The 26043-nt window shown below is 53.5% G+C and overlaps 3 protein-coding genes across 9 annotated transcripts in view; 2 read left to right on the top strand and 1 right to left on the bottom strand.

Annotated features, from left to right (window-relative positions):
* Window positions 1–5912: 5912 nt before the first annotated feature.
* CCDC63 (coiled-coil domain containing 63) lies at window positions 5913–11930 on the top strand. The gene is given in 12 exon segments (XM_064466689.1): window positions 5913–5945; window positions 6065–6228; window positions 6381–6570; window positions 7689–7808; window positions 8283–8464; window positions 9014–9195; window positions 9685–9905; window positions 10382–10456; window positions 10856–11048; window positions 11429–11617; window positions 11809–11865; window positions 11868–11930. Coding segments are annotated over 12 exon segments (1662 nt in total). The 3' UTR covers window positions 11924–11930.
* A 677-nt stretch (window positions 11931–12607) lies between these two features.
* Window positions 12608–17628, bottom strand: MYL2 (myosin light chain 2). Its single transcript, XM_009505644.2, has 7 exons — window positions 17500–17628; window positions 16493–16582; window positions 15703–15778; window positions 14399–14503; window positions 13095–13170; window positions 12964–13012; window positions 12608–12841 (listed from the first exon to the last, which is right to left on the bottom strand). The coding sequence occupies exons 1-7, from the start codon at window positions 17611–17613 to the stop codon at window positions 12743–12745; spliced, it is 609 nt and encodes a 202-aa protein (XP_009503939.2). The 5' UTR covers window positions 17614–17628; the 3' UTR covers window positions 12608–12742.
* A 7444-nt stretch (window positions 17629–25072) lies between these two features.
* Window positions 25073–26043, top strand: part of CUX2 (cut like homeobox 2) — a 68543-nt gene continuing 67572 nt past the window's right edge. For 3 of the 7 annotated variants that reach the window (XM_064466059.1, XM_064466066.1, XM_064466064.1), the window contains exon 1: window positions 25073–26031. In XM_064466059.1, the coding sequence (XP_064322129.1) occupies window positions 25804–26031 (228 nt within the window). In that variant the 5' untranslated portion in view covers window positions 25073–25803. The remainder of the gene's footprint in view (window positions 26032–26043) is intronic. The other 4 variants (XM_064466063.1, XM_064466061.1, XM_064466060.1 and 1 more) reach the window with 2 other exon arrangements.

Below are 26043 nucleotides of genomic sequence, written 5' to 3'. Positions count from 1 at the left end.
CTGAATGCAGATGGTGCAGAACACCCGTACAGCAGTTTAATTAATTGCCTTTAAATGTTAATTCAAAATAGTTTCCTTGAGCGATCTTATGCAGGCAAATCCCTAGTTGCTTTAAGCCACTTTCACAGTGTATTCAACTAATAAGGTATTTTTAGTCCTGATCAAGAGCATTGCATGGGATGGTAATCAGGAATGATTAATTAGAAATAGCTGTTCTAAAACAGGCTGTACCTGCTGCACTCTCCAGTGCTGCCCAGCTCTGCCCAGAGCTGATGGGGAGCCACTGGGGGACACAGGGAAGGGACTCCCCCATGATGTGCTGCTTTCTCAGCCACAAATCACTCTCCCACACCTCTTCCTAGCGCTCGCCAACTAGATCTGGCACAGAGTTTTCCAGCATGGCACCTAGATCTGCCAACAGACTTCCCTGGGGGAGAATGGGATCTGGGAAGTCACTGTAGGAATATATTAGCTTGGCTTAGCCATAGCCAAGCTCCCCATTGGACCTTCAGAGCTATTGCATTGATATCCCTCTCCTGAGCAAGACTGCCTCCTGCTTGGGTTTTATGCTGTGAAGTGGCTGTGTCCCTCCAAAACTGCTGAGGGATCAGCAGCCCTGCTAAAAGCGTTACTTTGTGCAGCTTTGCCTAAATCACAGGCAAAAAAAAAAAAATCCACACAGAAAACCTCATTCCTGGTCAGGCAAGACCCCATGTGACAGCAGCTTCTGCAATGGGTCTGTCCTTGTGTCCTCTGTTCTCTTCTCTTGCTTTAGCTAAAAAATTCCCACAGCGTATGAGTGCTTGCTACAAGCCAGGTTTGACCTCAGGCCAGTGAAATTTTCTTGCTTTCAGATGGCAGTGTGTCCTCATATATTTTGCTTCTCTGTTCTCTCACCTGCGGTGGCAGCCTTTGAGCAGTAATTCAGCACATTGTACACGCTGCAGTCAAAGACGCCTGTAAGTTAACACAGAGGGATGAAGCAAATCCATGTTATTAGGCTCCACTGGAGGGGCTAGGCCTGCAGTGCAAAAGAGTTTTGCTGTCCCAAACTCAAGGCCTGGGGAACTTGCTCCTAAAATGACCCTTTAAAAAATACCAAGTAATGCCATGAAGGAGTCAGTTCACTGCTGGAAATAACATTTCACTTGGTGTCAGCAATTCAGAAGAAACCCATCTGCAGGAAATTATGATGACAATTTCCTCTTTGAGTGAACAGGAATTGCAGCTGTAATTCCTCTTCACTGTAATCGAGGAGGCAGTGAACAGCCTCCTCTCCCCTTACTTAATACCAATAACTCTTAAAACTTGAAGCCATGTGCCCATACAGAGACATCCCTATCCCATTCTGCTACCTAGAGGCCGTGCTGCTGCACTCACAAGCTGTCAGGAAAACATACCCAGAGGTGAAAACCAGCTACTTTTGTGCTATTTTGTTGTCTCTAATGATGGATATGCACTTGTTATTTCTACACTATAAATTTTCAGTGTGAGAAGGATGTCCTGCTGCATGCTTGTAGAGTGCCTGGCATATTTGGCTTTCATTTTATTGAGATTTTAAGTGTTAAATAAGGAAAATAGCATCAGAAGTTTGCAGTGTTGTTTCAGATGCTGGACATGAGAACCTTCTCTCCCAGAAGGGTGCATGCTGAGGAAGGGCAGGCAAGAAGAAGTGATATGCAGGGAGAGAACGGCTCAGTGTTTGAAGACTAGACGGTGTGTATTTTGAAAGAAACTTTTTCTGTAAGAAACACATGGAGCAAAACTCAGGCCAATTGCAAAAGGCTGCAGGTCTACAACTCTCCATGTGTTTGCAATGCCTTAGGTCCAAAACTGGTATTACCCATTGAAGGCTGGTATGGTTCATGCACATATGAAGATTACTATTCTTCAGAGGAAATAAATAAAAATCTGGATAGAGAATGTGCTCATGGGAGGCCATTCCCAAGCAAAGTCTTGGTAAGGTGACACCATGAGGCCAAGGTATCTCTCCAGGTCCATGGGATGACATTTCAGCAAAGATGGACCAAGTGTGTGTCTGAATTCAGGACCTCTTCTGTAAGGTTTTGCCATCGCACTGCTGGCTGAGATGATCTTTCCCCATTTCCAGCTGCCTTAACAGTTGTCAGTGTCTTCCCGCTCCTCCCAGTGCTGTTGCTGAAGCTGACAGGAGTTTGATTATGATTTAATCCAGGCTTTTAGAGGGGGAAAAGAAGAAAGTTTTGACAGTTCCATATATAGTCCTCTGACTCACAGATTTCATGTGTCAAACACCAAAGACGGGTTAAGTAGAATTAAGTTCTGGATTTGTTATAAATAGGTATTAAGTAACATGAATGTATTACATTTGCATGAAAATATGGGCCTGATTCTTTATCTTACCCAAAGATTTTCTTGGACATCAATTGGACGCTCCCAGGTGAGCTCAGATCAGAGCCAGCCCAGCTCTGACCAGCCCCTGCAGCCACCATTTAACTGGACCTGGTGAAATGGGGAAATAATTGCTAAAATCAGGAATGATTTATGCTGCTTGCACAGATCTGAATTTGGCCCTTAAAATAGTACAAGTAGTTTTAATTAGACCCCAAATCTGCAGCTGAAGGAATAATTTCTCCATGTCAATCAGTGCTAAATGTACCTATTAAATCAGGGAAGATGGGTTAAGGTGAAAATTGCATAGAAAGTCGCTTTTCTTCTGTTTCCCCCAGAAGATGGAGGTTTGTTGGATTCAGATGTTACAGACGATCTCATCCTGCTCTGATTACCATTCTGCTTAGCCACAGCTTAAAAGTCCATCCAGACAATGAAGTCATCCTCACTCAGAGCAAGTCTGACAGTCAAGCATTGTTTGGGTGAAAACAGTCTCCTTTAGTAAAATAAATGCTTATGCAGTGAGTGTGACAGACATAGACTCTACCAAATCAGATTCCTCCTCAATAGTTTAATTTACTGACTTGTTTGTTGCTAAACAATTGAGAATTGGTCCATGGAGAAGGAACACAAAAAGGACAGACAATATGGGCTGTATTTTGAGGCTGGACTAGTCCAAGCCAAGGGAAAACAGAATTTTGAGGCACCCAGAGGCATTGCTTCTGGAAAAATACTGTCCACCCCTGCAGCTCTACCTTTATGCTGAACTGGAGGTTTGGCCCTATTTCTGCTGAGGGTGAAGAGAAGCAACTCAAAGAGAAAGGATCTGCAGTATGACACAGCCAGGGCCACCGAGATAGAGTGACAACCTCATTCCTGAGAGGCTGTCATTATTATCCCACAGAACTGTTGATCATGCAGGAACAGCATGATAAGCTCCAGGAGCTTCACCTGGCCCTGGTGGGACACTCAGGCTCCAGTGCCTTCCCAGCATCACTCTCCCCTTGGTTGCAACTTTTCGTATCTAACGCCACATTCTGCTTTCTGCCATGAAAATAATTTCTAATTAAATGCATCCTCAGAGCCTATCTGGCTGTGAATTAGCCTGGAACACGATGGCTGGCTTGTTAGCTCATCAAAGTCTCCAGGATAATGGGGAGGTGCAGCCTCAAGAGCAATGCACTGGTTGAGGATTTTGCTCATCACCTTGAACTTGTTGTAGCCCTGCAACATGGGATGCGGATGCCCTTTGCTCACCTTCAGTGCTTCCCTATTCCCCTTCAACCCAGAGCTGAGCAAGCAACACCAGGGCTACAAAACACAGCCCTGCTGCAGCTTCCAGTACTGTCTCATGCTTCTACCCTCCAGGGATCTCAGGGTTTGCTGAGTCGCTGGGAAGGAGCCAGCCACGCGCTCCAGCTTACAGGAGAGGGATTATCATGGCTCTTGTGACTCAGCCCACAGCTCCGGTGTGCTTCCCTGCATGGAAAGGAGAGAAGCAAGTGTGAATCCTCAATTTGTCCCCTATATTGGCCACGTAAACAGCCTCTGTCCCCAGGGACGTTCCCCCAGTTGGCAATGCCAACCATTGCTGCTCTCCCAACAGTGGGCACCTTGAGGGTGTCTGGATGCCAAGGGCAATGGCAGTGATGTGGTGATTGCTGCCTCTCCATGAGCAAAACAGATAGAAACCAGGTAGGAAGCCCAGGGGGCTGGCTGTTGGGCTGGCCAGGAAGGGGAGGGAATGGCAGCTCTGTGATTCCGAAGTGCTGCTGGGGACAGTGAATCTCTGGTACTGCTTTCGGGTCGGAGTGAAAGGCTTCGAAGTCCCAGGCTATGGGACGATTCAAACACTGCAGAGGGAAGCAAGAACCAGGAAAATGAGGGTTTCTGCTTGCTGTGGACATGCAGCCAGGGAGGCATCGGAGCACATGCTTCAGGGCTGGTTTTGGGGCATGGAAATCCCCTTGGTCCATGTAGCGTGGGCTCCCAGCACTCCCAAGGGATGGGCGGGAGTGCCCTGGCCACCCCCTAGCTCCACCCTCCTTGGCGACGGTCCCCATGGAGAACCCGTCCACACTCGGGTGTGATGACACTGTCATGGCAACCTGTTCCACAAGGCCTGGGGCAGTGCAGGGCGCAGGACACGACTGGCTCCCTGTGGGCTCTCATCTCTCCTGCGCTTCCCGCTGGAAATAGGGGTTGTTTCTCCGGAATACCCGACTGCCACAACGGTCCCATCCCCTGGCTGGAGAGGAACCGCCGCACCTGCAGCGGGGTGAGCAGCGTCAGGGGGAACCAGGGAGTCCGGGGGGCTTCAGCGGGGCTGGGGGGGGACCAGCTTTGGGGGTGAGGGCTGTGGGGTCAGCCCTAGTGCCCTCCCTGGCTGCAGTGGGACGGGGGCTGAATCAAGGCGATATCCCTTGCTTGCGCTCCCTGCGGGCTCTGCCTGCTGGCACGGCGGGGCCTGGCCTCGCTGGGATTTCTATGGAAACCCAGGTACCAAACAGTGTGGAATAGCTCAAACCATCTGTTCTTCCCCTACTTATAAACTCGATAAGAGGAGCGTGTTTCACGATGACATCACTACAAATGCTCTCCTTTTATTCATCGTGCAGCCATCTGTGATGGTTTCCTCATGTGCCAAACATGCAAGCAGGTGCTGAGGGATGGGCAGGGGGACACAACCACCCCCTTACCCAGGTTTCATTTCTCCCCTTGGAAAGCAGGCCTGGCCCTTCATCGCTCCCTCATCCCCTTCCCGAGGTGTCCGCAGAGGAACCGGCGGAGCTAGCTGGAAGAAATGAGGGGCTCAAAGGTAAAAACTGAAGCACAGTCCAAAGCTGAATTTTTCCACAGGCTTTATGGAGGATCTGCCATGGGGATCTCACCTGCAGAAATTAATGCCACAGCGCGGTGAGCCGGCCAGGCAGTGGGGAGCCAAGCTTTCTTTTTGCCAGCAAGGTGTTGGGTTGCAGTGGAGCTGATTCTGCCTGCCTTCCTGTGCCGGGGATGGGGCCATGGCCTGAGATGTGGATGGTGGGGGAGGCAGGGTTGGGGAATATATGTCAGCTGAGGACACAGGTAGTGGTGTATCTAACTGCCACATCTTCAGCGCTACCTGTTAGGCAGTTTCTCAGCTAAAAGTCATCTTCCCACAGCCAGGGATGTAAACACTCCTGCTCTACTCCTGGACAAAGTCAGCTAGGTTCGTATGCATCCCCAGCTTGGGTGGATTTGGTTCTGACTCATGTGGTCCTTGCCATCACGCCAGGTGATAAAAGAGGTGACAACCTGCTGTCACCTGCCCTCCCTGCTGCTGGAGGTCTGCACCCTGTCCTGGAGTTGAACTGCTGGCCATGGCTCAACTGCAGTGGTCAACAGGGACCAGTTTTTGTTGCTGTTAATACCTCCTTGCCCCAGGGAGCGGTGGTATCTTGGAGGTGGATTACCCAAGAGCAAAGCACCCGGTAGACTTTGCTCTGAAGTGGATCAGAAGCACTCACAGAGTTGGTTTGAGTGGCTCAGAGTTTCGGGCAGTAATGAATATCCTTGGTGGCAGTGAAGAGCTGAAGGTGGCGACAAACAGGTGGAGGCAGCAATGACATTAACCTGCTCCCCTGTGTCCAGCTGCACTGTCTACCACTGCTCTTTGTGTTTGCTCAAGTGACCAAGCTCTCCCTCTCTGTGGCAGCGGGGAGGGCCCTCTTTGAGGCAGAAGCTTTTGGACTTCCCTGAGAAGGAGAATGAAAAGCTGGCTGAGGCCGAGATCAGGAGACTGCAGAAACAGTTTTGGATAGCAGTGGAGAAGAGGAAATCCTACGGTGCCAACATGAGGCAGCAAACGCAGGCTCAGGAGTGAGTGCAGCTTTGCTTGGCTGCGTTGTGCTCGGAAAGTTCCTCCATGCTGAGATCTGGAGACCCTCATGCTGAGATGCAGTGGGGTAAGGACCTGCTCCAGCATTGCAGGTGGGATGTGCTAAACGTCATTTGTCATTCCATTTTTACAGAAAAGAAATAAAGTTGCTGACACAAAAACATGAAGACGTGTCATTAATGCTGAGACAGATCACGTCCCTGAGAAATGCAATGCTGGATGACAGAAGTTGTACAGAGCTCCAATGCCTTTTGCAGACCAAACATCAGTATGATTCTCTGATTAGAGACAGAAAAGCCCTGTTAGCTGACATGGACAACCAGGTAAGAGCATCTGGACCGTTCCCTGGCTGAGCGTGGTAGAGCAGAGCAGAGTCACGGAGTGAGCCCTATGGCTGAAACTCCTCAATGTAAAATGTATTTAATTCAGGCCTTGGAATATAATGCTGCCTCCTGGCAAAAGGCACATGACAATAACAAATGGATAGAGCCAGGCTCCCGTTCAAGTCAGCAGCACTGGCTAGAAAAGTAAGGTCTGACTCTCAACCTTGTTGACCCACAGGTCTCTGCAGCTCCTCTTTGATGGCACACACCTGCCTGGGGTCATGCAACGTCCCTCTTTTTTTCCCTTGACTTTTTTTTACTCCTGAAAAAGAGGCAAAAATGGAATATTTAATTGTGCTGTTTGAGACATAGCAAAGAAAAGAGCAGCAGCATGTGAGGGATGTCCAGTCACTTCTCCTGAGGACAGCCTGGTTGGGTTTGGTCAGTGGTGGGGTGGGAGCCCAAGGGAAACCCAGTGCTACAGCAATGACAGGTCTCTGCAGCTTTCTGCTCTGAACCAACTGCCCATGAGACAAGTCAGGGAACAGGCTCAGGTAGTTTACCATTGCTAGAGGTGCTGCAGAGCTTTCCACAACAGAGTTAGCTTTCAATCAGGGATCTCTTGGCTGAGTCATACCTCTCCCACCTGCCCCCTTCTTCATTGTTCTCCAACTGCTTCATTCTTCTCATGGATTGATTTCCTCTGGCAGCTCCCTACTTCTGGCAAAAGTTTTCCTCCACTCATTCCCAGGGAGGCCTGCACAGACCCCTGTCTGGCCAGCACAATACCACTTCCAAAAAACCATCCTCACTGCCTCTCCCACTCTACACGGAGTGCTGCTGTGCCTTGTTCAACACCTGCTGAATTTCCCTCCAGAGGCAGCTGCATTTCCTTCATGACATGAAAATAAGGCCATTTCTAGTTACAGTTTATGCTTCTGCATGTACAGGATGGGGTCCTTTGGGATTAAAGCTGCTTCTATAACTGTGAGCTCATTAATGACATGGTTGCTGTAGTTCAGGTCGACAGAGGGTATTTTCTTTGGCTAAGTGTCCTGACAAGAGTCCAGAACATAGGGGTGGAGATTATAATTTTTTTTTTTTCTCTGTGTTTGCAGATACTAGAGCTGGAAAAAAAGATTATGAGGCAAAACCAGGTAGCAGTGAATGTGAAGCAAGCGAACTGTAGCAAACGGCTGCAGAAGCAGATTGAGAGACTGGAGATGCGCCTAAACAATGTAAGCAAACATTTTGCAGACCTGTGGGGCCACACTGGGACCTGTGTGCAAAACACTTTTTGATCAGGACAAAGGCTAATGGTGCAAATGTATTTGGTTGACACAAGCCACATAAAGGACCTGGCTTGTTCGGCTGGCCTGATTGCTCCCAGAATATCTCAAAGGCTCCTTCAAGCTTGGTGACCCAAATGCAGCACTTGTGCCATGCCAAGAAGCCTGAAGGTCTGCACCTGTTTAGTGATAAAACCGGGCTGCCTGAAGCCACCTTGCCTTGGACAATGCCAGCTCCATGTCTCTGTTGTGACCGGCCTGGCCTACTGTTGCCTCCTCCCTGTCTCAGGGAGGAGGATAGTGCAGGGCCAATTTAAAATCTCTTGGGCTGTGTTTGTCCCAACCCTGGTCAAGGTCCTTCAGCAGAGACCTGAGCCCCCCAGTCCCGCACCAGCTTCAAACCTTTTGCTTCCCTCTCCCCAGGTCACTATCCATTTCGATACCATCCTGACCAGAAATAACAAGCTCCGAGAAGAGATTGAAAACCTGCGAATCCAGAAAGCCACTTTGGACAACTTCTACTTGAAACTCCATAAGAAGCTGGATCAGCAGAGGAGAAGGATGAATACTGCCATTGAGCAATCCGCACAAGCCTATGAGCAGCGGTATGTGGCCTTGTGAACCCTCGGGGGCAAACAGCACTGACGAGCAATGCCAGTGATGAGTATTGATGTAAAAAGAGACCGACTGCAACTTCAGAGAGAGGATACATCGCTTTTGCCTAGAGCTGGCTGCTGAGGGTTAGGTGCCTAGTCAGTGTAGGGAGACTGATACATCCAGGGTGATTTACTCCAACTATCCCAGATGTCCCTTGGGATGGGGTGAATTGCCCCATGGAGCAGTCTCTTTCCTCTGAGTCCCACCTGAGCCTGCATTTGGAATTGCAGCAGACCTGGAGCAGAGACCAGCCAGCTCCGGTCAAAGTGAGCCTGGTTGCCACAGTTGGGTGCTGTGTCTGAGTACAAAACCCCACCAAGAGGCACGTTAGCTTGCTGCTGGCCTTGGGCTAACACAGCTGTACCTGGGTGAGAGCTGGGCAACATGCACAGCATCACGGGGGCTTTCCTGGGTCAGACCGAGAGGTGCATGGGAATAGCCAGGAATACAGATCTTTATACCTACACATGGTGTAACCTACTGCGCTCTGTGTGCAGGATGGAGGCTCTGGCAAGGATTTCAGCCATGAATGAAAGGCACAGCAAAGACACTGTCCAGTACAATGTTGAGCTGCAGGAGCGGGAGCGTGTCCTTGACCAGGAGACCAAACTGAAAACCTTCATGCTTGCCAAATTTACAGATCGCTCTGAATTGGAGGAACAGGCCAAAAAGAAAAAAGGTATCAGATGAGAGAAAATATGTGCAAATGAGATCACAAACCAGGAGTCCATAGGGTTGGCAAGGAGGCTGCTTAGAGCAGTTTATAGCATTGCACCCCAAAGGCAGGACCTATCCTCTGCCCAGAGGCTCCTTTACCCAGCCTTCACCCTACAAGCAAAAAGGATGAACAGTCATAACCAAGTGAGACCACCCAGCACCATGTGTTGGGGTGCCCTTGAGGCAGAGGGAGGGTTGGGGAGGCAGGGAGCTGTCCCTATGTGCAACCATGGCTCCTTTTATCCTCCTGGGGAGGGATCCCACTGTGTTTGCCCCATTCCCATGAGGACTGTGAGCTCCCTGCTTAGTTTCTGGGTGAAATAAAGACACCCTCTGCCCCTCTGGCACTGCTCCTCCCTGCCCTGAGCACCACACCAAACCCCACAGCACCTGCAAGCGAAGGCTCTGCAAAGGGCAGCCTGCAGGGGCACACACTCTGTCTCTCCCACAGCCTTGAAGGCAGCCCAGCGGGCGAAGCAGCGCCAAGGGGAGAGCTTTGAGAGCCAGGAAGTGGCTTACAAGCGCCTGCTGGAGCTGGCGGAGGATGGGGACATCGACCGGCTGCTGAATGACTTCATTGAAAAAGAGGAGAAGAACTTCGCCTGCTTCAGCTACGTCACTGAGCTGAACAATGAGATGGAGAGCATGCAGCAGAGGATCAAGGACCTCCAGGTCTGTTCCAGGCTCTTTGTGTCTCCTCTTTCTCAGCTGGTGCTTTTGGGCTGGGGTGGGTTTTTCCTTTCCCATGCGTCCAGAATCACTGCCCACACCAGAGCCCAGCTCACAGCCTACCACAGAGGTGGGATTAGGGGAGTGAAAAGGGATAGCCAAAAATATAACTCCAATAAACAGAATGCTGTGTTCTCGGAGCTAAAAGTGTCTCAATGCTGCCACCGTGTACCCAGCAAAAATATTGCACTATCCAGGAGGGCCAAGAGCTGCCTCAGCCATGTGTGTGGCAGGCTTCAGTGAGAAGTGCTGCCTGTTGTGGGGTCATCACCTGCCCTCCTGGCCTGGGGACAATGGTCCCCAGAGTGGTCAAGTGGCGTGTCCCTGCCCCCAGGGTGGAAGAATGGTCCCCAGCCTCTGTTAGGCATCTCTGGTGGGCATTCAGCCAGTACCCCCTCCATGTGCTTGTGTTTGCACAGAATGAAATTTCAGCCCTCGTGACGGACCAGGAGTATGCAGAGAGCAGCCGCCTTCATGTCCTGCAGGAGCTGGAGGTACAGCAGCCCTGATTTCCCCCTGCAAGGGCAGGAGGCCCCTGACTGTCTTGGCGTGTGTCCTAAGGAGTCTTGTCCAGTCAATGCTGCTCTGGCCAACGGCTGCAGAGGCACGGGCATAAAAGGGCCCAGCATCAGCTTTGGCAGCCCCGTCTCCCAGTGAATGGTGAGAGGGTGACTGCAGGGCTCCTGCCAGCCCCAGTCCTCCAGCGCCCAGGGCCTTGGCTGCGGCGTGGGAAGCTTGGGATCCCTTTCATAGGGTCTTTCCCCTGCAGGGATGGGAGCATCCCACAGACCCTTCTGGGATGTCTCCAGCATCCAGACTGGAAGTGGCCAGCACTGCTGTGTGTGGGGTGAGGAGGGGGCTGGTATGACACCTAGCAAAACCTTTGCTAATAGGAAAAACTAATGAAAACCACTGAGGAAGCCAACTTGTATGAAGACAGATGCAAAGAGAGCAACAAAGTCCTGGGCCAGCTCAAATCTGGCATGGAAGCCCTGTTGAAAGAAATCAACTGTGATACTGTGATGATAATGAAGCAGCTTGGAGAAAACAAGCAGATCACAGATCTGAACCTGATGCAGTTTTTCGGTGGGTTGGGGCTACCTGTCTTCTGCTGCCACCCGGCCTGGGCCTTGTATGTCCACCACCCCCTTGCACTATGTTTTAGAGCTCTGTTTCTCCCCCTGCCCCACCGTGCATGGGTGTCCCTAATGTGCATTTGGGGTGCCAAATTCCCAGCAAATTCAGGAGCTAACCTGGCTGTATAAACATCCCAGTGTACCCCCAAGCCCTCATCTTGGCTCTGGGTGCGGGACCCAGCCTTGGGTCCTTGTCCCTGGGGAGACAGGCTGCCTGATGGCACTGTCTTGGGGAAATCCATGGATCCCCTGCTCAACAAACAGTTGGGGATGGATCTGGGCAGGAGCCCTGTGCGGGGCCCCTGCGGGATGGCGCTCTCTCCCACCCAGGTCTCGTGGAGAAGAAGACCAACGAACTCCTGCTGATGGAGTCCATCCTGCGCTACACATCAGCTGACGGCTCGCACCCAGCCCAGCCCTTCGCCAACCCGCTGCTGGGCGGCACCGAGCTCCTCCGGGTGATGGACCGGACCCAGCTCTGCCCACCGACCCCCACCCTGGACAGCACCGCTGACACCTGTGAGTGTGAGGTGGGAGGGAGGGGCCATGGCCACGCAGCCAGCCAATCCACAATGCCCCCCTGGCTGCCCACCCAATCCCCTGCTGCCAGCTATCCTCCCCAGCCAATCCCAAGCAGGCTGTCCTGCCCCACTGGGTATATAAGGCCTCTGGGATGGCGTGCATGATGGGGTGTCTGTTTTCTTGGGCAGTGGAGGTGCCACTGGACCATGGCCAGCTGCGCCAGCTGATTCTACAGAGCCACGAGAAGGAGAGGGCAACGCCGCCAGCACGGGCAAGAAGGGGAGGAACAGCATCAAGGTGTGAGAGCCCAGCAAGGATGAATTAAATAAAGTTTCACTCTTGAGCTCCCCCTCTGCTTCTGCACCCTGGATGTCGTTCCATCTCCCTTCTCCTCTGGAAGGAGCCCAATGCCTTCTGCAGGCCTCAAAAGCTTGCCGGGTGATATTTCATCATGGCTTCGCCCACTGCTGACAGCAGCCGCTGCCGGGGGCGGGAGCAGCTGCTCTCCGGCGGGGTGCTGTCCGTGTTGCACAGCCCAACACACTTCCCACGGCCAAGCACTGTGTGATGGCTAGAGAGATGGGGACCATGGTCCTGGTCTTGCACTGTGCCTGTCCAAGGGGCCTGGGGAGGGCCTGGGGGGATGCAGGGGGGATGGGTGTTCTTGCTGAGTGTTCCCTGCTAGGCTGGGAGAAGCAGGCAGCTCTCTGCTGCCTAAAATAAAGCCAAGCCCATGCTGGACCTGGGATGGTGGGACCAGATGGCTGCTAGCCACAGCCCAATGTGAAATGGGCTGTTTGGGGCTGGGAGCTGGGCCAGGCTGGGAAATGGCAGAGCAGAGGGACCTGAAGGCACATGACGGTGATGTACAGTACTGCCAGGAGGCTGGGGGCAGAGGGATCTGGGACATGTTTGGGGACTCTGGCTGGGCACAGATGCACCACACAGATGTACCACGCAAGCCCAAGCACCACTCACACCAGCAGCTGGATTTTCTCTCACCAAAAAGCAGTTTAATGTGGATGCCTTTCATGTGTTCCCCAGTGGCAGAGGTAAAGGGACCTCCCCATCCAGCCTAAAGAGAGGCAATCTTGCAGTGCCAGCCCCAGTGCTGAGAGTGGGCTAGTCCTTCTCTTCACCATGTGTAATGACATGGACAAGGTTTTTGTAATCCAGGTTGCCAGATATGTCTGGAGGGAAGGCTGCGAACATCTGATCGACCTGCCGGGAAAGAGCCACGGTAAAAAGGTGGCACAGAAGGGGTTTGTGGCTGGGAGGAAGGCTGGGGTTCTGTAGGGATGGAGGGCATGGGAGGCTGGCAGAGGGTGGGAAAGAGCTCGTACCTCTTCCTGGGAAAACCTCTCACCCTGTGTCATGAGCATTTCTTTGATGCTGCAAACAAGAGAGCGCAGTGAGCACTGGAGGGGCCTCAGTGGGGACACCTGTCGTCCCCCCTGGGCACCCCTGCACTCACTAGGCAGATTTCAGGCCTTTTCCCTCTGGATCAAACACCTTGAATGCATTCAGGATCGTCTCCTCCGGGTCAGCACCTGTGGGTGACATGGCCACGGCTATTGGAGGCAGCAGAGGAGGAAGCCAGCTGCAGCCTCCTGCTTCCCCCAGCCTTCAGGGGGAAGATGGGGGGCAGGCTGGGAAGTGGGGTCCCTGCAGGAATGCTGACCCCATAGCCCTCACACACCAGCTGGGGTCTCGAGCGCTGGCGGTGGCTCATAGAGGAGTAGACATAGGGTTGTGGTGTGCCGACAAAGCAAGCTCTGTTGTCACCACCCTGGCATCTGGTGTCTATCTAATCTTTTGGGTGTATTTATAGAGCTCCAGGCACAGGCCCTTGGGGCCTCATAGCTTCCTGGAGCTCTGTGGGGAGGCTGCATGCCTTGGGTTGCCTAAGTGATACAGGATGGTGCAGCCTGACAGGGCTGCTGGGTCAAAGTCACACTGTAGCCAATGCCCTTGCCAGGGTGGGCATTGGTACCACCATTGGTGTCAGCAGGCTCAGAGGTGCTGCAAGATCTCCTGTCCCCTCTTTCTATGGGGACAGCAGCATCACAACCTGTTGGGTTTTTTTAATGGCTGGGGAAACTGAGGCACAAAGACCTGCTCATAGCCCCCAACAGGTTGGAGAGACATAGGATGACATCCAGGTCTCTGGACAGGGAGCCCCAGCCCTGCCTTTGGGACTGTTGGTGTTGCAAGTCAGCATGAGTTTTGGGGCACAGGGTCCTCCCTGGGGAGAGTTCCTCAGGGTACATGACGCTGAGTTTGTCCTATCTGTGGTGTCTCAGGACGCGGAGGCAGGGAGAACAGCCAAGTCCAGGATTTGGAAGATGAGGACTGGAGGTCTTGGGGAGAGGAGTTGTTGCCAGTGATGGTCCTACCAAAGCCTCTGTCTTTGGCGGGGTTCCTGTGCCTCCACTGGGAGAAGGTGGCACTAAGGGATGCAGGAGGGATGGGTGAGGGACATCATTTCACTGGTAACCCCTGGTTGTCCCCAGGTGTCACCTCTTGACTGTGGTGTGGGAGGCGTCTTTGCTCTGACCCACTTCCCAGGCTCTGCAAGCTGCAGTATGGCAGCCGGTGCCACCTGCCTTTCCTTTAGCAGCTCCCACCTGAGGCCTCCGAGGAGCCTCTGACGGGTCTCACCTGGAAGGGTGATGGAGGCCCTGGGAGTTGGGTGGCTTCCCCAAGTGTGACAAGATAAGAGTGGTAATGTGGGTGCCCACCAAGCCCCCCGCCCCAGGTCCCTGGATGCCCTCTCACCCTTGAGTTTCTCCCCGAACATGGTGAGGAACACGGTGAAGTTGATTGGGCCGGGCGCCTCCTTTATCATCTCATCAATCTCCTCATTTTTCACATTCAGGCGCCCTAGGATAAAACATTGCTGAGTGAATTATCATAGAATCATAGAATCATTAAGGTTGGAAAGGACCTCTAGGATCATCAAGTCCAACCATCAACCCAACAGTACCGTGTCTCCTAAACCGTGCCCTGAAGTGCCACATCTACATGTATTTTAAATACCTCCAGGGATGGCAACTCTACCACCACTCTGGGCGCCCTGTTCCAATGTCTGACCACTCTCTCAGTAAAGAATTTTTTCCTAATATCCAATCGAAACCTCCCCTGATGCAGCTTGAAACCATTTCATCTCGTTCTATCGCTGGTGACCTGGGAGAAGAGACATGCATGTCCCTGTCCGGCTGCAAATATATGCAGACCTCTGGGCTCTGCTCTATGTGCTGGGAGCTAAAGGACACACCACAGGAGCCTTGCCCTGGATGTTTTTCCTCCATCCAAGGGAACCGTACAGCCCTCAGGAGCCACTTCCAAAAGAAGCGGCAGTGGCAGAAGTGAGGAAGGGAAATTCATGTACTGGCAGAGGATGGGTGGGCTGGACATCTCCAGCTCTGGATTTTCAGGTTCCAGGATCACAGAAGAGAGGGCTGCAAAGGACTGAGCTGTGCTGCTTCCTTCCCTTGCCACACTGCCCCATGCGTCAGCCTGCTTCAGCCCTCCTTGGAAGACGTTTTGGGTCAAAACCATCAGCACTGTAGTTGCCTCTGGCCCCCGGTGTCAGATGTGAACAGGTTTGAAAGCCTACATCATTTTACCTGAGGTTGAGTTGTCTTTGGGACTCCCTGGACCCACCCCTGGTTTGTGCTGGCCTCTGTGATGAAAGAGCCAAGCTCACAACTTCAAAGCTTCCCACAAATCCCATAAATCCCCCTAATGCCCATACACCCAGGGATGCTGTGGGATGGGCACAGCCAGGTGCTTCTTAGCACGCAGGAAGGCAGGGAGCATTTGGCTGTGTATAATTCAGGAGCCAGCTCTTCTCCAGTACCTATGGGATTAAACACCCGCTGCTGTGGGAGCTGCTCTAAGTCACCCCATGTGGGATCTCACTGGCTAACAGAAGTGGTTTCAGATCAAGAGGTTTTCAGCAAAACAGGAGATACAGTTAACCAGTGGGGCTTGGTTAAGTGGGGGCTGACAATTGGTTTCTCACTTAATATGTCTAATGTCATCAAAACTGGAGGGGAGAGTTCTAAAAGGGGGCTCACCGAGTGCAGCAAACGTGTCTCTCAGATCTGCCTTGTCAATGAAGCCGTCCCGGTTTTGATCCATGATGGTGAATGCCTGGAAACACAGGAGGAGGGCAGGTTGCACAGGGAGAGATGTTGGCCTTTGCAAAGGCTTTGGCCTTTGCAGAGGCAAAGGTACTCTTCTCCTCCTCCCATGGAGTTTCATGGGAACAGAGCACTTCAAACCCTGCACAGGATGGGGCTCTAGGGGTCCTCACCCAGCGAGGGAGCAATAACCATCATTTTAACCCAGCAGCAATCCTGGCCCTTGCACCCTTGGGCGATGTGGGGTGTTGGCTTCCTATGGCAGCCCAAACTGTAATGCCATACAGACCCTCTCCTTAGCCAAAGCCCTCTCACCCTGGGCTGAGACCAACTGGGGAGGACAGCCTGAGCCATCAGCTCCCCCAACAGGGACCAGTTATCCCTGTAACTGGGATCTACACTGGATCATGGGACAGCTGTGCAGGGGGTAAGTCAGGAAGAGCTCCTGGCACAGCAGGTGGGAGCTGGCTGGGAGGTTGTGATCCTGCTCTCCTGGATGCTGCTGTCTCCTCTGCAGGGCATGGGCTCTTAGGAAGCTTTGAGGCGATGTTGTATTTAACAAAGTCACCAGGTTGTTATTCACACTTTTAAAATAAAACCACTCAAAACCAGGCATGCTGCCTTTTGTCGCAAACCAGCTGTCTCTAATCTGAAAGCACTTAGGAAAAAGCTGAAGGTCACATTGCATCAAGGACCTTCAGTCATTTCTACCAAACCCACCTACCTCTTTGAATTCCTGGATCTGGGCCTGCTCAAACATGGAGAAGACATTGGAATTAGCACCTTCAATCCTCTTCTTGGCTTTCTTGGGTGCCTGCAGGGGTTCAGGTATGTATCACTAACTCACCGGCTTTTTGTGGTATGGAATAAAAGCATGAAACTACCCTATTCTTAGTCACGAGTCCTTCATGGAAGCACTGGGCTGGTGCTGCCACTGCACTTGGGTGCTTGGTGGTTTCCCCATGCAGTGCTCAGCAGCTCTGGTCACATGTGACCCCCCGAGATACTGCGGGGCATTAAGATTCCTGCTGAAGTTACAGCTCCATCTTTGCTTTCCTGATGAATTTAGCCAAATAGTTCTGAGGAAAGATGAGTTGGGAAATCTCTTCCCCACTAAAGGCTATGGAGGTAAAAGGATCGGCACTGGGGTGAGATCTCCCTGGGTGGAAACCTAGGTTTGGGAGCATGCTGCTGAGGTTGCATGCAAGGGCTATAGTTGTTAGGTGATTCCTTACCCTGCTGTGCCTCTTGCTAAGAACAAAGCACTCATTAAAATGTTTGCTTATTAAAAAAATCTCTCTCCTCCTGCACAGAGGCTTGAAATAACCAGAAATGACTTGATATGTCTTATAAACAGGAGCAGAGGACAGAGCTGCTCACCATCCCACCCTGCCCATTGTGCCTTGTTTCAGGAGGGTTTTGGGGGACACAACTGCCCTTCCCCTGGCTGCGTGGAGGAAGGGAAAGCAGAAGGATGGCATTTGGATGCCAGAGAGGTCTGCCCCAGTTGGAAAGCTTTGCTAGTGTGGGGGACACCTCTCAGTTCCCTGTGGATGCTGCCAATGGAGCCAGAAGCTCCCTGGCTTGCTCACCCCCTTTCCAGGGCAGGAGGGGCCCTTGGACATCAGATCCCTGTCACCTCCATCACTCCCTGCTGATTAAAGCTATCCTGGTGAAAAAGCTAACGGAGTTTTCTTCTTCCCGCTGGAGCTTCAGGCTCTCGGTACTCACCATGGCTTTGTACAGCTGCTGACGTTGCTGCAAGAGGCGTCTCGGAGGCAGTCCCTCGCTTCCCCTGGGCTGAAACAATAAATACATCCCACTCCGGGTTAAAAATAACCCCATGCCCACTTTTGGCTGTAATAGGTAAGTTAGCCACCCCCAATCCTCTTGTCTCTGACTTTTTCTGTCCCACTCTCTCTAATCTGGAATAGCAGCCTGTCGTTGTCACTGGCTGACGTGACATGTGAGCCAGAGAGGGTTTCAAGGTTAATGAAGTGCCAGGCGGCCCCACAGCTCCCACACTGGAGATGCTGACCCGCAGCAGGGACTGCACAGGGGCAATCCCACCTGTGTTTGTCACTCGGGCTGGGGCCAGGCTTTTCCCTTCCACTGGGACATGCAGGGAGGACTTGACCTGGGGGGACCCCCGGCTATAGTCCCCTGAGCCTTGGGTTGTGGTTGTTTCACCTTGGTCCTCCCAGGCATCTTTGTGAGCCTTGATGCCCCATCGCAGCATTGGCACGGCAAAGCTGGGCGCTGCTTCGCTGCTGGAGGTGGGGGAGTCCCGCTGTCCTGGGTGCAATGGGTTCCCATCGCTTGTGATGCTCAAAGAGCAGAAGCAGCTGTCTGGCCACCCAGTCTCTGGCCAAAGGGGACTGTCCCTGCTGCAGTGCCAGCTCAGATGCAGTGCCCCATCTAAGCGTGCCGGGATGAGGCCGGAGGCGGATGCTGAGCTCCCACAAAGCTGGGCAGGCATGCAGGGCTCCTCTCTCATGTGTCACCCCCCACCAAGGCACCTGTCGCCCAGTTAAGCCAAACACTTGCTTCGTCCTGGTCCCAGTGAGACCCACACAATTAACTCTCCCCATCCCAGGCTCTGGAAGCCAGCGTGGGGCCACATTCTGCAGCACCCAGGAGCACTGGCGCTCACATCACCCAGCTGCCACAGCTCACCAGCCCGGGCATGACATGGCCGCACTGACCAGAGGCTGCATTTCTGCAGCAGGAGCCACTGAACCTGTGGGCAGGCAGGCAACAATCCTGCAAAACCTCTGCCGGGGTCTGCTGTCCTTGCGGAACAGAACTACTGGCCATCGGGCCCAGGCCGTTTGGTGGTGCTCTTTTGTCTTCAGTATTTTTGGTCTGTTAATTTTATCCCCCCTCCCTCTTGCTTTGCCCTGGCGTGCTGGGGTGGGAATGGTGCTGGCAGCCCAAAGATGCCTGTCAGCTACCGCCACAGCCCCCCAGGCGGCTGTGCCTGGCATGGCCCTGACCAGGGGGCTGGGGTGCAGGGGGCTGGGGTGCAGGGGGCTGGGGTGCAGGGGGCTGGGGTGCAGAGGGCTGCGGCCTTGGTGCCTGCACTGCTGCCTGGCATCATCCCCTCCGTGTGCTGAGGAGGCTGGTGGGTGAGTGGGGAGAGCTGTGAGAGAGTTGGGAACAAAAGGCAGTGTGAAATGGGATCTCTGGAGCTCTGGGCTCTGCCCAGATGCTGCCCTCCTTTCCCCAGAGGACACAAACATTGTGTTTAATCCCTGGCACTTGCTGCTCAGTTGCACCTTGATGCCTGACTGCCACTGCCAAGCCAGCGAGGATGGTATTATGGGGAGGATTTAAGTAGACAGCAGGGAAATGTGTAGGGAAAAGTGCCCTGAGAGGAGAAGAGTCCTGATCCAGGAATGACTGCCTTGTCTGGGTGAAGCTTCAGCTGAGGGAAGGGATTTCAGGATGGGTTTTGGGGTCTGTCTGAGCAAAAGGGCAGGCAAGAGAGCCAAGGGGCAGAGCTGGGGTAAGGACCAGCTGTGTGGCACAGCTGGGGATGAGTGGGATCAATGTCAGCGTGGACACTCCCTCCTCCTGCCAAGTTCAGCTGGATTCATCAGCCAGCCGAGCCCAATTACCTTAATTTGTGGCATTAAGGAAAAATCCATAAGCATCAGGGAAGTGATGTGTAGCAGTTTAACGGGACTGGTCGGCCGTGGAGCCGCCGGCACTGCCTGGGTGCAGCCTGTCCCTGGCTCTGTGTCCATGCTGGGGCACGGCTGGTGGCATGGGAGGCAGCCCTGGAGCTGTGGAGATTTCCCAGAATATTTTTTTTTGGGGGGGGGGTGGGTGTGGAAAGCACCTTTTCTGCCTGCACAGCCTGGAAGAGATCAGACCTCGGTCTCTCCCTGGTGTTGCTCACATTGTGGTTGAGGGGTGAGATGATGGCTGGGGGCTTCCAGTGGCTGGCTGTGCTGAGCACAGCACAGAAATCCTGGCTGGGGATGGGGTGCAGATGGCTGCCTGTGTTTCTGCCTCAATTTGTAAGACGGTGCATCTGCTCCGCTGCTCGCTTCTCACTGTCAGATGTGATCCTCTGTGCTGCTCAGGCCGGATCCTGCCCCCTTGGTGAGGACCGTGGTCCAGCCTGGGGATGGAGGCAGCACCATGCACATGTTTTCCTTCTCCTGATGTGGATATTGGGGGACTTACTGGCATCCAAGAAAGAATGAGTGCTTTAAATATATATGTATGTACATATATGCCTGTAGAGCTCTGTAGCGAACAAAAGAGCTGTTGGGAAGTGGCTGCAGTCTGTGAATGGATGTCAGGGAATAACACACGTATCTGTGCCATGGCAAAATCAAGCATCGTCCCTTCTTATCTGCAAAAGAGCCTGTGTTTTACATGAAAAAGCCTTTCTAATTAATAGGACAGCCCCTCTTGAGCTCGATAAAAAATGGAGTCAAAAGGATTTGATTAACCCCTGCTCTTTTCAAGGCACGTGCTCTGCCTGAGCGAGACGCGTGCCTGTGCCCGAGCCAAGTCCTGCCCGCGGCCGATAACAGGCTCCCTTCGTCCCAGGGAGCCCGGCAGCATCGTGCCCACAGGTAGCCCCAGGTCTGGACATTGACAGAGCCAGTTTGGGGGTGTCCTGGCCCCAGGGCTGCCTGAGCATGGCTGCATTGGCGTGCCAGGAATGCTCCAGAGCCAGCCCATGCAGCCACTTGCCACGCCGTTGCGGTTTCCTTATGAATATCTTTTGCTCCAACCAATATTTTTTTCTGCAATCAGATACATTTGACTAAACTAATACATATGTATACATGCCGGTACATTCCCATTCAAACCAATGTAAATTACCTTTGACCAATACATTTTCCTGGGAAATCAATGCATTTTAACACTGGATAATATTTATGAAATTGAATTTTTTATTGAAGCTAATGTAATTCTCTTCTATTTTATGCATTTTTATTAAACTAATGCATTTTAAATTAAACTGTTGTATATTAACTACAATGGCTGTTGGTACTTACAGTAAAATAATATATGTTTGCTGAAATCAATACATATTCCAAACCTAGGAATTTCCAGTTAACAAGGCTATATCAAGTATAACAAATACATGTAGCTACTTAATTTGAAGCTTATATACACTGGCTGGTATATTTGTTTATTGGTAATGATTATTTTTAAAGGGAGAAAGCTTATTAAAGGTAGAAAGATGGATTGCTGTGCAGCTCAGAGCTGCAGTTTGAAGCTGGCAGTGATGGCCACCCTGTCCCTGGTGCTCCTGCTGAGGAGGGCTGTGGGGGCAGCCTGCGTGTTCTGGTGTTGGCTGGTGGCTGAAGCCCATCTCCTCTGCCATGGATGGCCTCTGGGCCCCTGGCCACATGCCTGCACCTTGGTTGCCGCTGCATGGGGGTCTGGGGGCACCCTTCCCTTTCCTTGGGCTTGTCCTTGCTCATCACGCTCCCCTCACCTCCCCTTTCTGCTGGCAGCATCTTCAGGAGCTTTCAAAGTGTTTTAGCCATCTCCCCTTGGTGATCAGAAGGTTTCAATGTTTAACAGCTTATTCCAGACAGACTTAATTTATCAGCTTTGCCTGATTCTGCTCCATTTTCACTCAGAAGGATATATTAGAGCAATAATGGCCAGGAGGATTTCCCCAGCTCATGGGTCTGGGGAAGAGCCACTGCCCGCGCAGCAGAGCTGGCAGCTGGCTGGCCTGAGGATGGGGCAGGTGATGGGGATGAGAATGGACGATATCCCCATTCCTGAGCTGCTGGCCTGTCCCAGGGATGTGTCCTGCACTGTGCACAGGATGTGGCCCCAGGAGAAGGCAGCCATCCTGGCCTCCCGAGCGGCAGCATTGACAGGGGAAAGCCATAAATAGCAGCATTATCTGCTGTGCGCACGCCGAATGGCGCCATAGTTGAGATAATTTGGGCGAAACAATAAAGGAGGAAAATTAATTAAAAAGCATGTGCTAATTGTAGGGGGAATGTGCTTGGAAATGAGTAGCCTTGGCAGAAATGTGGCCAGTGGAGGGCCTGGGTACCCTCCCCACGCGTCCTGGGACACCCAGGGGGCACGGCGGGCTGAGACCGGGCACAGCTCAGTGCATGCCCTGCGGGAGCCGCGGCGGGCACCGAAGGCAGATGGAGGGGTGCTGTGCCCCCGCCCCCCCACCGGTGTCTCAGCCTTCACTCCCGTGCCCCCCACGTACACCCCTATGTCCCTTAGCGTCCCCCTCGGGGTGTTCCCCTGCGGTGACCACCCGTGCCGCCCCCAGCCCCCCCCCCCAGTGCCTCCCCCGTGTCCCGCCGGGCGCCCGCGCCCCGGCCCGGGGGGACGCGCTGCAGTTACCGCGGCGGCCGCCAGGTGGCGCCGTTGTAGCGGGCGCGGCGCGGGCGCTGCCCGGTCCCCGGCGGGCCGCGGGGAGAGCGGCGGTGGGGGGCGGGGGGAGAGGGCCAGGAGGGAGAGGGGCGATGGCCGTGAAGCTCCATCACCTGCGGGAATGGGCTTCCACCCCGTCAAACACTTTAAATCATTTGTGAGAATATGGGAAGAAGGCTGGAACGGCCCCGTACCCCGCCGCGGGGGTGGCTCCCGCTTCCCGGGGCCGGCGGAAGACCAGGCAGAGCCAGGGGTCGCTGGGATGGCCCTGGCCTCTCCCGCCGGAGGAGGCAGAGACCCTGCAGCGGGGGGGCACGGCGGGGGCGGCGGGACCCCTGCCAGGGTTTCCCGGACGCCAGGACCCAGCTCCGCTTGGTGACAGCCGGCAGGGCTGCGCTGCCTTCCCCTGCGCGGGTGGGGACAGAGCTCCGGAGCGGCTCTCGGGGTCTCCACCAGGGTCCTTCTGCCCTGCGCCCAGCGCTGAAGCTGGGCCCAAACTCCTGGCCAGCCCCAAGGCCTGGCTCGTCCCCGCTCACCCCGATGGCACTGCTGTCCCTCGGTGCTGCTCCGGGCATCCCCCTGCCCGTCCCCGGGACGAGGCAGCCGAGCGAGCGAGCTCTCGCTGCCAACACCGCGCCTCAGCCGCCTAATGGGGCCGGATCACCGCACAAAGGACTTATCGTGTGGATCACAAATGGCAGGAAGGCGAGAATAAATTAACGCCTGAAATGGGAGTGTGCTGAAATCTAACAATATTTTTTTTTAAGTACACAGAAAAGCCCCTTCCATATTTTAATTAAAAGCCTTTCAGAAGAGGAGGCAAGGGGCTGCCATTTACAAAGAGCTATTGTCAGGTGCACAAAGCAAACCGTTCTGGAGACAAACTGATTTATTAACCTGCACCTTGCAGCGCTCCCCGGGGTGGGTGAGCCGCGGGTGGGGAGGTGGCAGGGCTGGGCTCCCCTTGCTCTCCCCAGGGCGCCCCAGGGCCAGTGGGACAGTGCCCAAGGGGATGCAGGAAGAGCAGGGACAGAGCGTGTCACCCTGCAGCTCTCCATCCTTCTGTGTGGCACTGGGTGCAGCCCCTTTCCTCTTCCTTACAGCTCCTATTGATTTATTAATGATTTGGCCAAACAGAAACATTCCTCCAAAGCCCACAATTTAATTTGCTCACCAAAGATGCCAAGTTAGTTTTATTTCTGATTTATGAGCAGGCTCTTCTGTTCCCTCAGCGGCAGAGCGGGGCAGTGATTTATGACATCAGCTTTGTGGGTGCAGGAAGAAGGCCCCCTTGCTGGTACCCATCTCTGATGGTGTCCAACAGCACATGCCTGGAACATCTTGATCATGAACAGACTGAGCCATCCCCACTGCTGGCACAGAAAGGACACCTTGGTATTGAACAACAGGAACCAACTCTCACCCCACCTGGGTTTATTGACCCATCCTGTAAACAAACATCCACCTGTGCACGGCCCTGAGAGGGGGATGGAAATGAATTCCCATGGGGAGATCCCCCCTTGCACAGCCTGTGCTCTCACCCCTGGATAATTACAGCCTCATTAAGCACAAGGAGAAGCACCTGTCTGGTACCTCCAGCAGCCCCAATCTCACTACAAATCTCAGTGCCTCCCAGTGGTTTGAGCTCTTTGATTTTGGAGGTTGTGGGGTAAAGAGAGGATCTACTTATAGTGCTTCGGTTCCCAGAGTAAACTTGGGTGTATCTGAGTAGGTGCAGCAGCATCTGATGGTTGATGTCTCAGACTATCCACAGCATTTGCTGTTGATGATAATAGGGTTGAGATTTCAGGTCAATGTTTGCAATTGCATCTAGGGTTCACCAGTTCCAGGCAGATGCTTTTGTTACAGCCCTATGAGGTGGGTCTGCTGCAGGAGTCCCTTTCTCCAGCCGGCTCTAAAGGTGGGGAAGAGGCTGGAGCAGGGCCCGCAGGAGCATCCAGGCTCTCTCTAGGACAAACTGCCTTGGCTTTTGCAAATCCTTTCTTTGAACTTTGATTTTCTGTTCAGTTGTTCTTCTGCCTGAGGCATTTTGCAGTTGTGGGATTGTGAGCAGCAAGAGTTTCCCTGAGTGGAAGAGATGAGAAGGACGAGATAATTTCCTAGCTGTTATGCTACAGTGTGGTGCCAAGACCACTTTGGGTGTCTGCCTTATCCTTTTGGACAGTTTGCCTGGCTCAGGTGAACTTCAGAGAGCAAGAAGAGGAGCAGCAAACCTATCCCTGTGACAGTCAGAAGCGCCTGCAGAGCAGGGTGCAGTTTGAAGGAAATTCCTTTTCTTTGGTGTCTTCTGAACTCAAACTGTTGCTTTTTAGTGGAATCTCAAGAGTCCTGCAAAATGCATGTAAAGGCAGCAGGACAGTACCTGGGCTGCCAGGTGGGGCCAAGCTGCAGGATGACCAAGGGGCTGCTTCCTCCCTCACCCACGTGCAGAGCCAGGCTCCAATGCTGCAAGATCTGCTGCAGTGAGAGGAGCTGAGAGCTTTGGGGCTGGGACAGTGAAGGACTACGAGTGACAGCTGCAGGAGCACTTGTCCTGGGCTTGCTGGTATCCGTGCAGGTGGGCAGCAGAGGCTGCTGGGACAGCTGACCATCTCCCCCCAGCCTGTCTGAGCACAGGGGTCTCTGCAGCGGCAAATGGTGACAGGTAAGATGGGGGGGGACCAGCGTGCTGGTGAATGAGGTGACTGCTGCCTGTCGCCCTTGTCCTCTCTGCAGTTTCAGAGGCAAAGCAGCACCCATGGCTTGTGAGCCCAGGGCGATGCTTCAGTAATGCCCTCTCACCCCACGCTGGGCCTTGGGGAGGGGAGCTGGGATGTGGGTTTGTGTCACAGCCCTGCAGGAGCCCCAGGCTCTTCCATGTACAGAGGTGTGCACGTGTCTGCAGGACAGCTTGGGGAGTTACCTGTTCCTTAGCAGGAATATTAAAATGCTACACTTGCTTGGTCTGCAAATAACCACCTGCAAAATGTACCTGGAAGGGCAGATCAGCCTTTCTATGTTCCAAAGCAAGTCATGGCCAGCAGTGTTGGGGTCCCTCCTGTGCAAACGTGGCATGGCTCTGCTGGGAGGTTGTCGCTTTCCCCGGGGAAAGGAAATTAATGCTCGAAGACCTTTGAATGTTGGTGTGGTTGGTACGATAGAATATGGGATAATCTGAGGCAGAAGTCGTAAAGCTTTTTTTTTTTTTTTGGTAGGAAAGCAAAGGGGAGTATTTCTGCACAGGCTTTGTTACCGCCCAAGCGCTTCCAGCTGTGCCCCATACCTCCAAGTTGTATGAATTCTTCAGTGACCAAATGCATTAAGTAATTTAAAAATAGGGTCCTAAACCAGTCTGAATTTGGGGATTTCTCTGGCTGTGGTGTGCTGTGAGCATGTTTGCTGTGGTGAGTCCCACCAGAGTCAAAGGTGCTGGATGTGTCACGAAAAAAGAAAAAACCTGAAAAAGTTTAACCGGCAGCTTCCAGATGCCCATTTTCCACCTTCCCGACACGGCTGGTGTTCTTAAAACATTGATTTAAAAAAAAAAGAAAAAAATCAGTTGTGCCGCGGCTCAGCGCCCCTTCCCCGGCGGCGGCCTGCGAGGGGGGGGTCCCACGGCCCGGGGGGGGTCCCACGGCCCGCGTGGGGCCGATGCCCGCGGGCGGACCCGGCGGCGGGGGGCACGGGGGCCGCCCCCTCCCCGCGGAGCGCGGGCGGGGCGAGGCGGCGGCGGGGCCGCCCCCGGCGGTGGAGGCGGGCGGTCTCCCCCTCCGCGCCGCTCCGCGCCCCTCCGCGCCGCCGGTCTCCCCCAAGATGGCCGCCGACGTGGGATCGATGTTTCGATACCGGACGAGGTTTGATGTCCGCCGCCGGCTCCAGGTTGGTGGCGGC

Source organism: Phalacrocorax carbo, chromosome 15 (genome assembly GCF_963921805.1).
Source record: "Phalacrocorax carbo chromosome 15, bPhaCar2.1, whole genome shotgun sequence".
NCBI classification, from domain to species: domain Eukaryota; kingdom Metazoa; phylum Chordata; class Aves; order Suliformes; family Phalacrocoracidae; genus Phalacrocorax; species Phalacrocorax carbo.
Note: the sequence above shows the minus strand (reverse complement) of the source record. Positions and strands in the feature narration are given on the sequence as shown.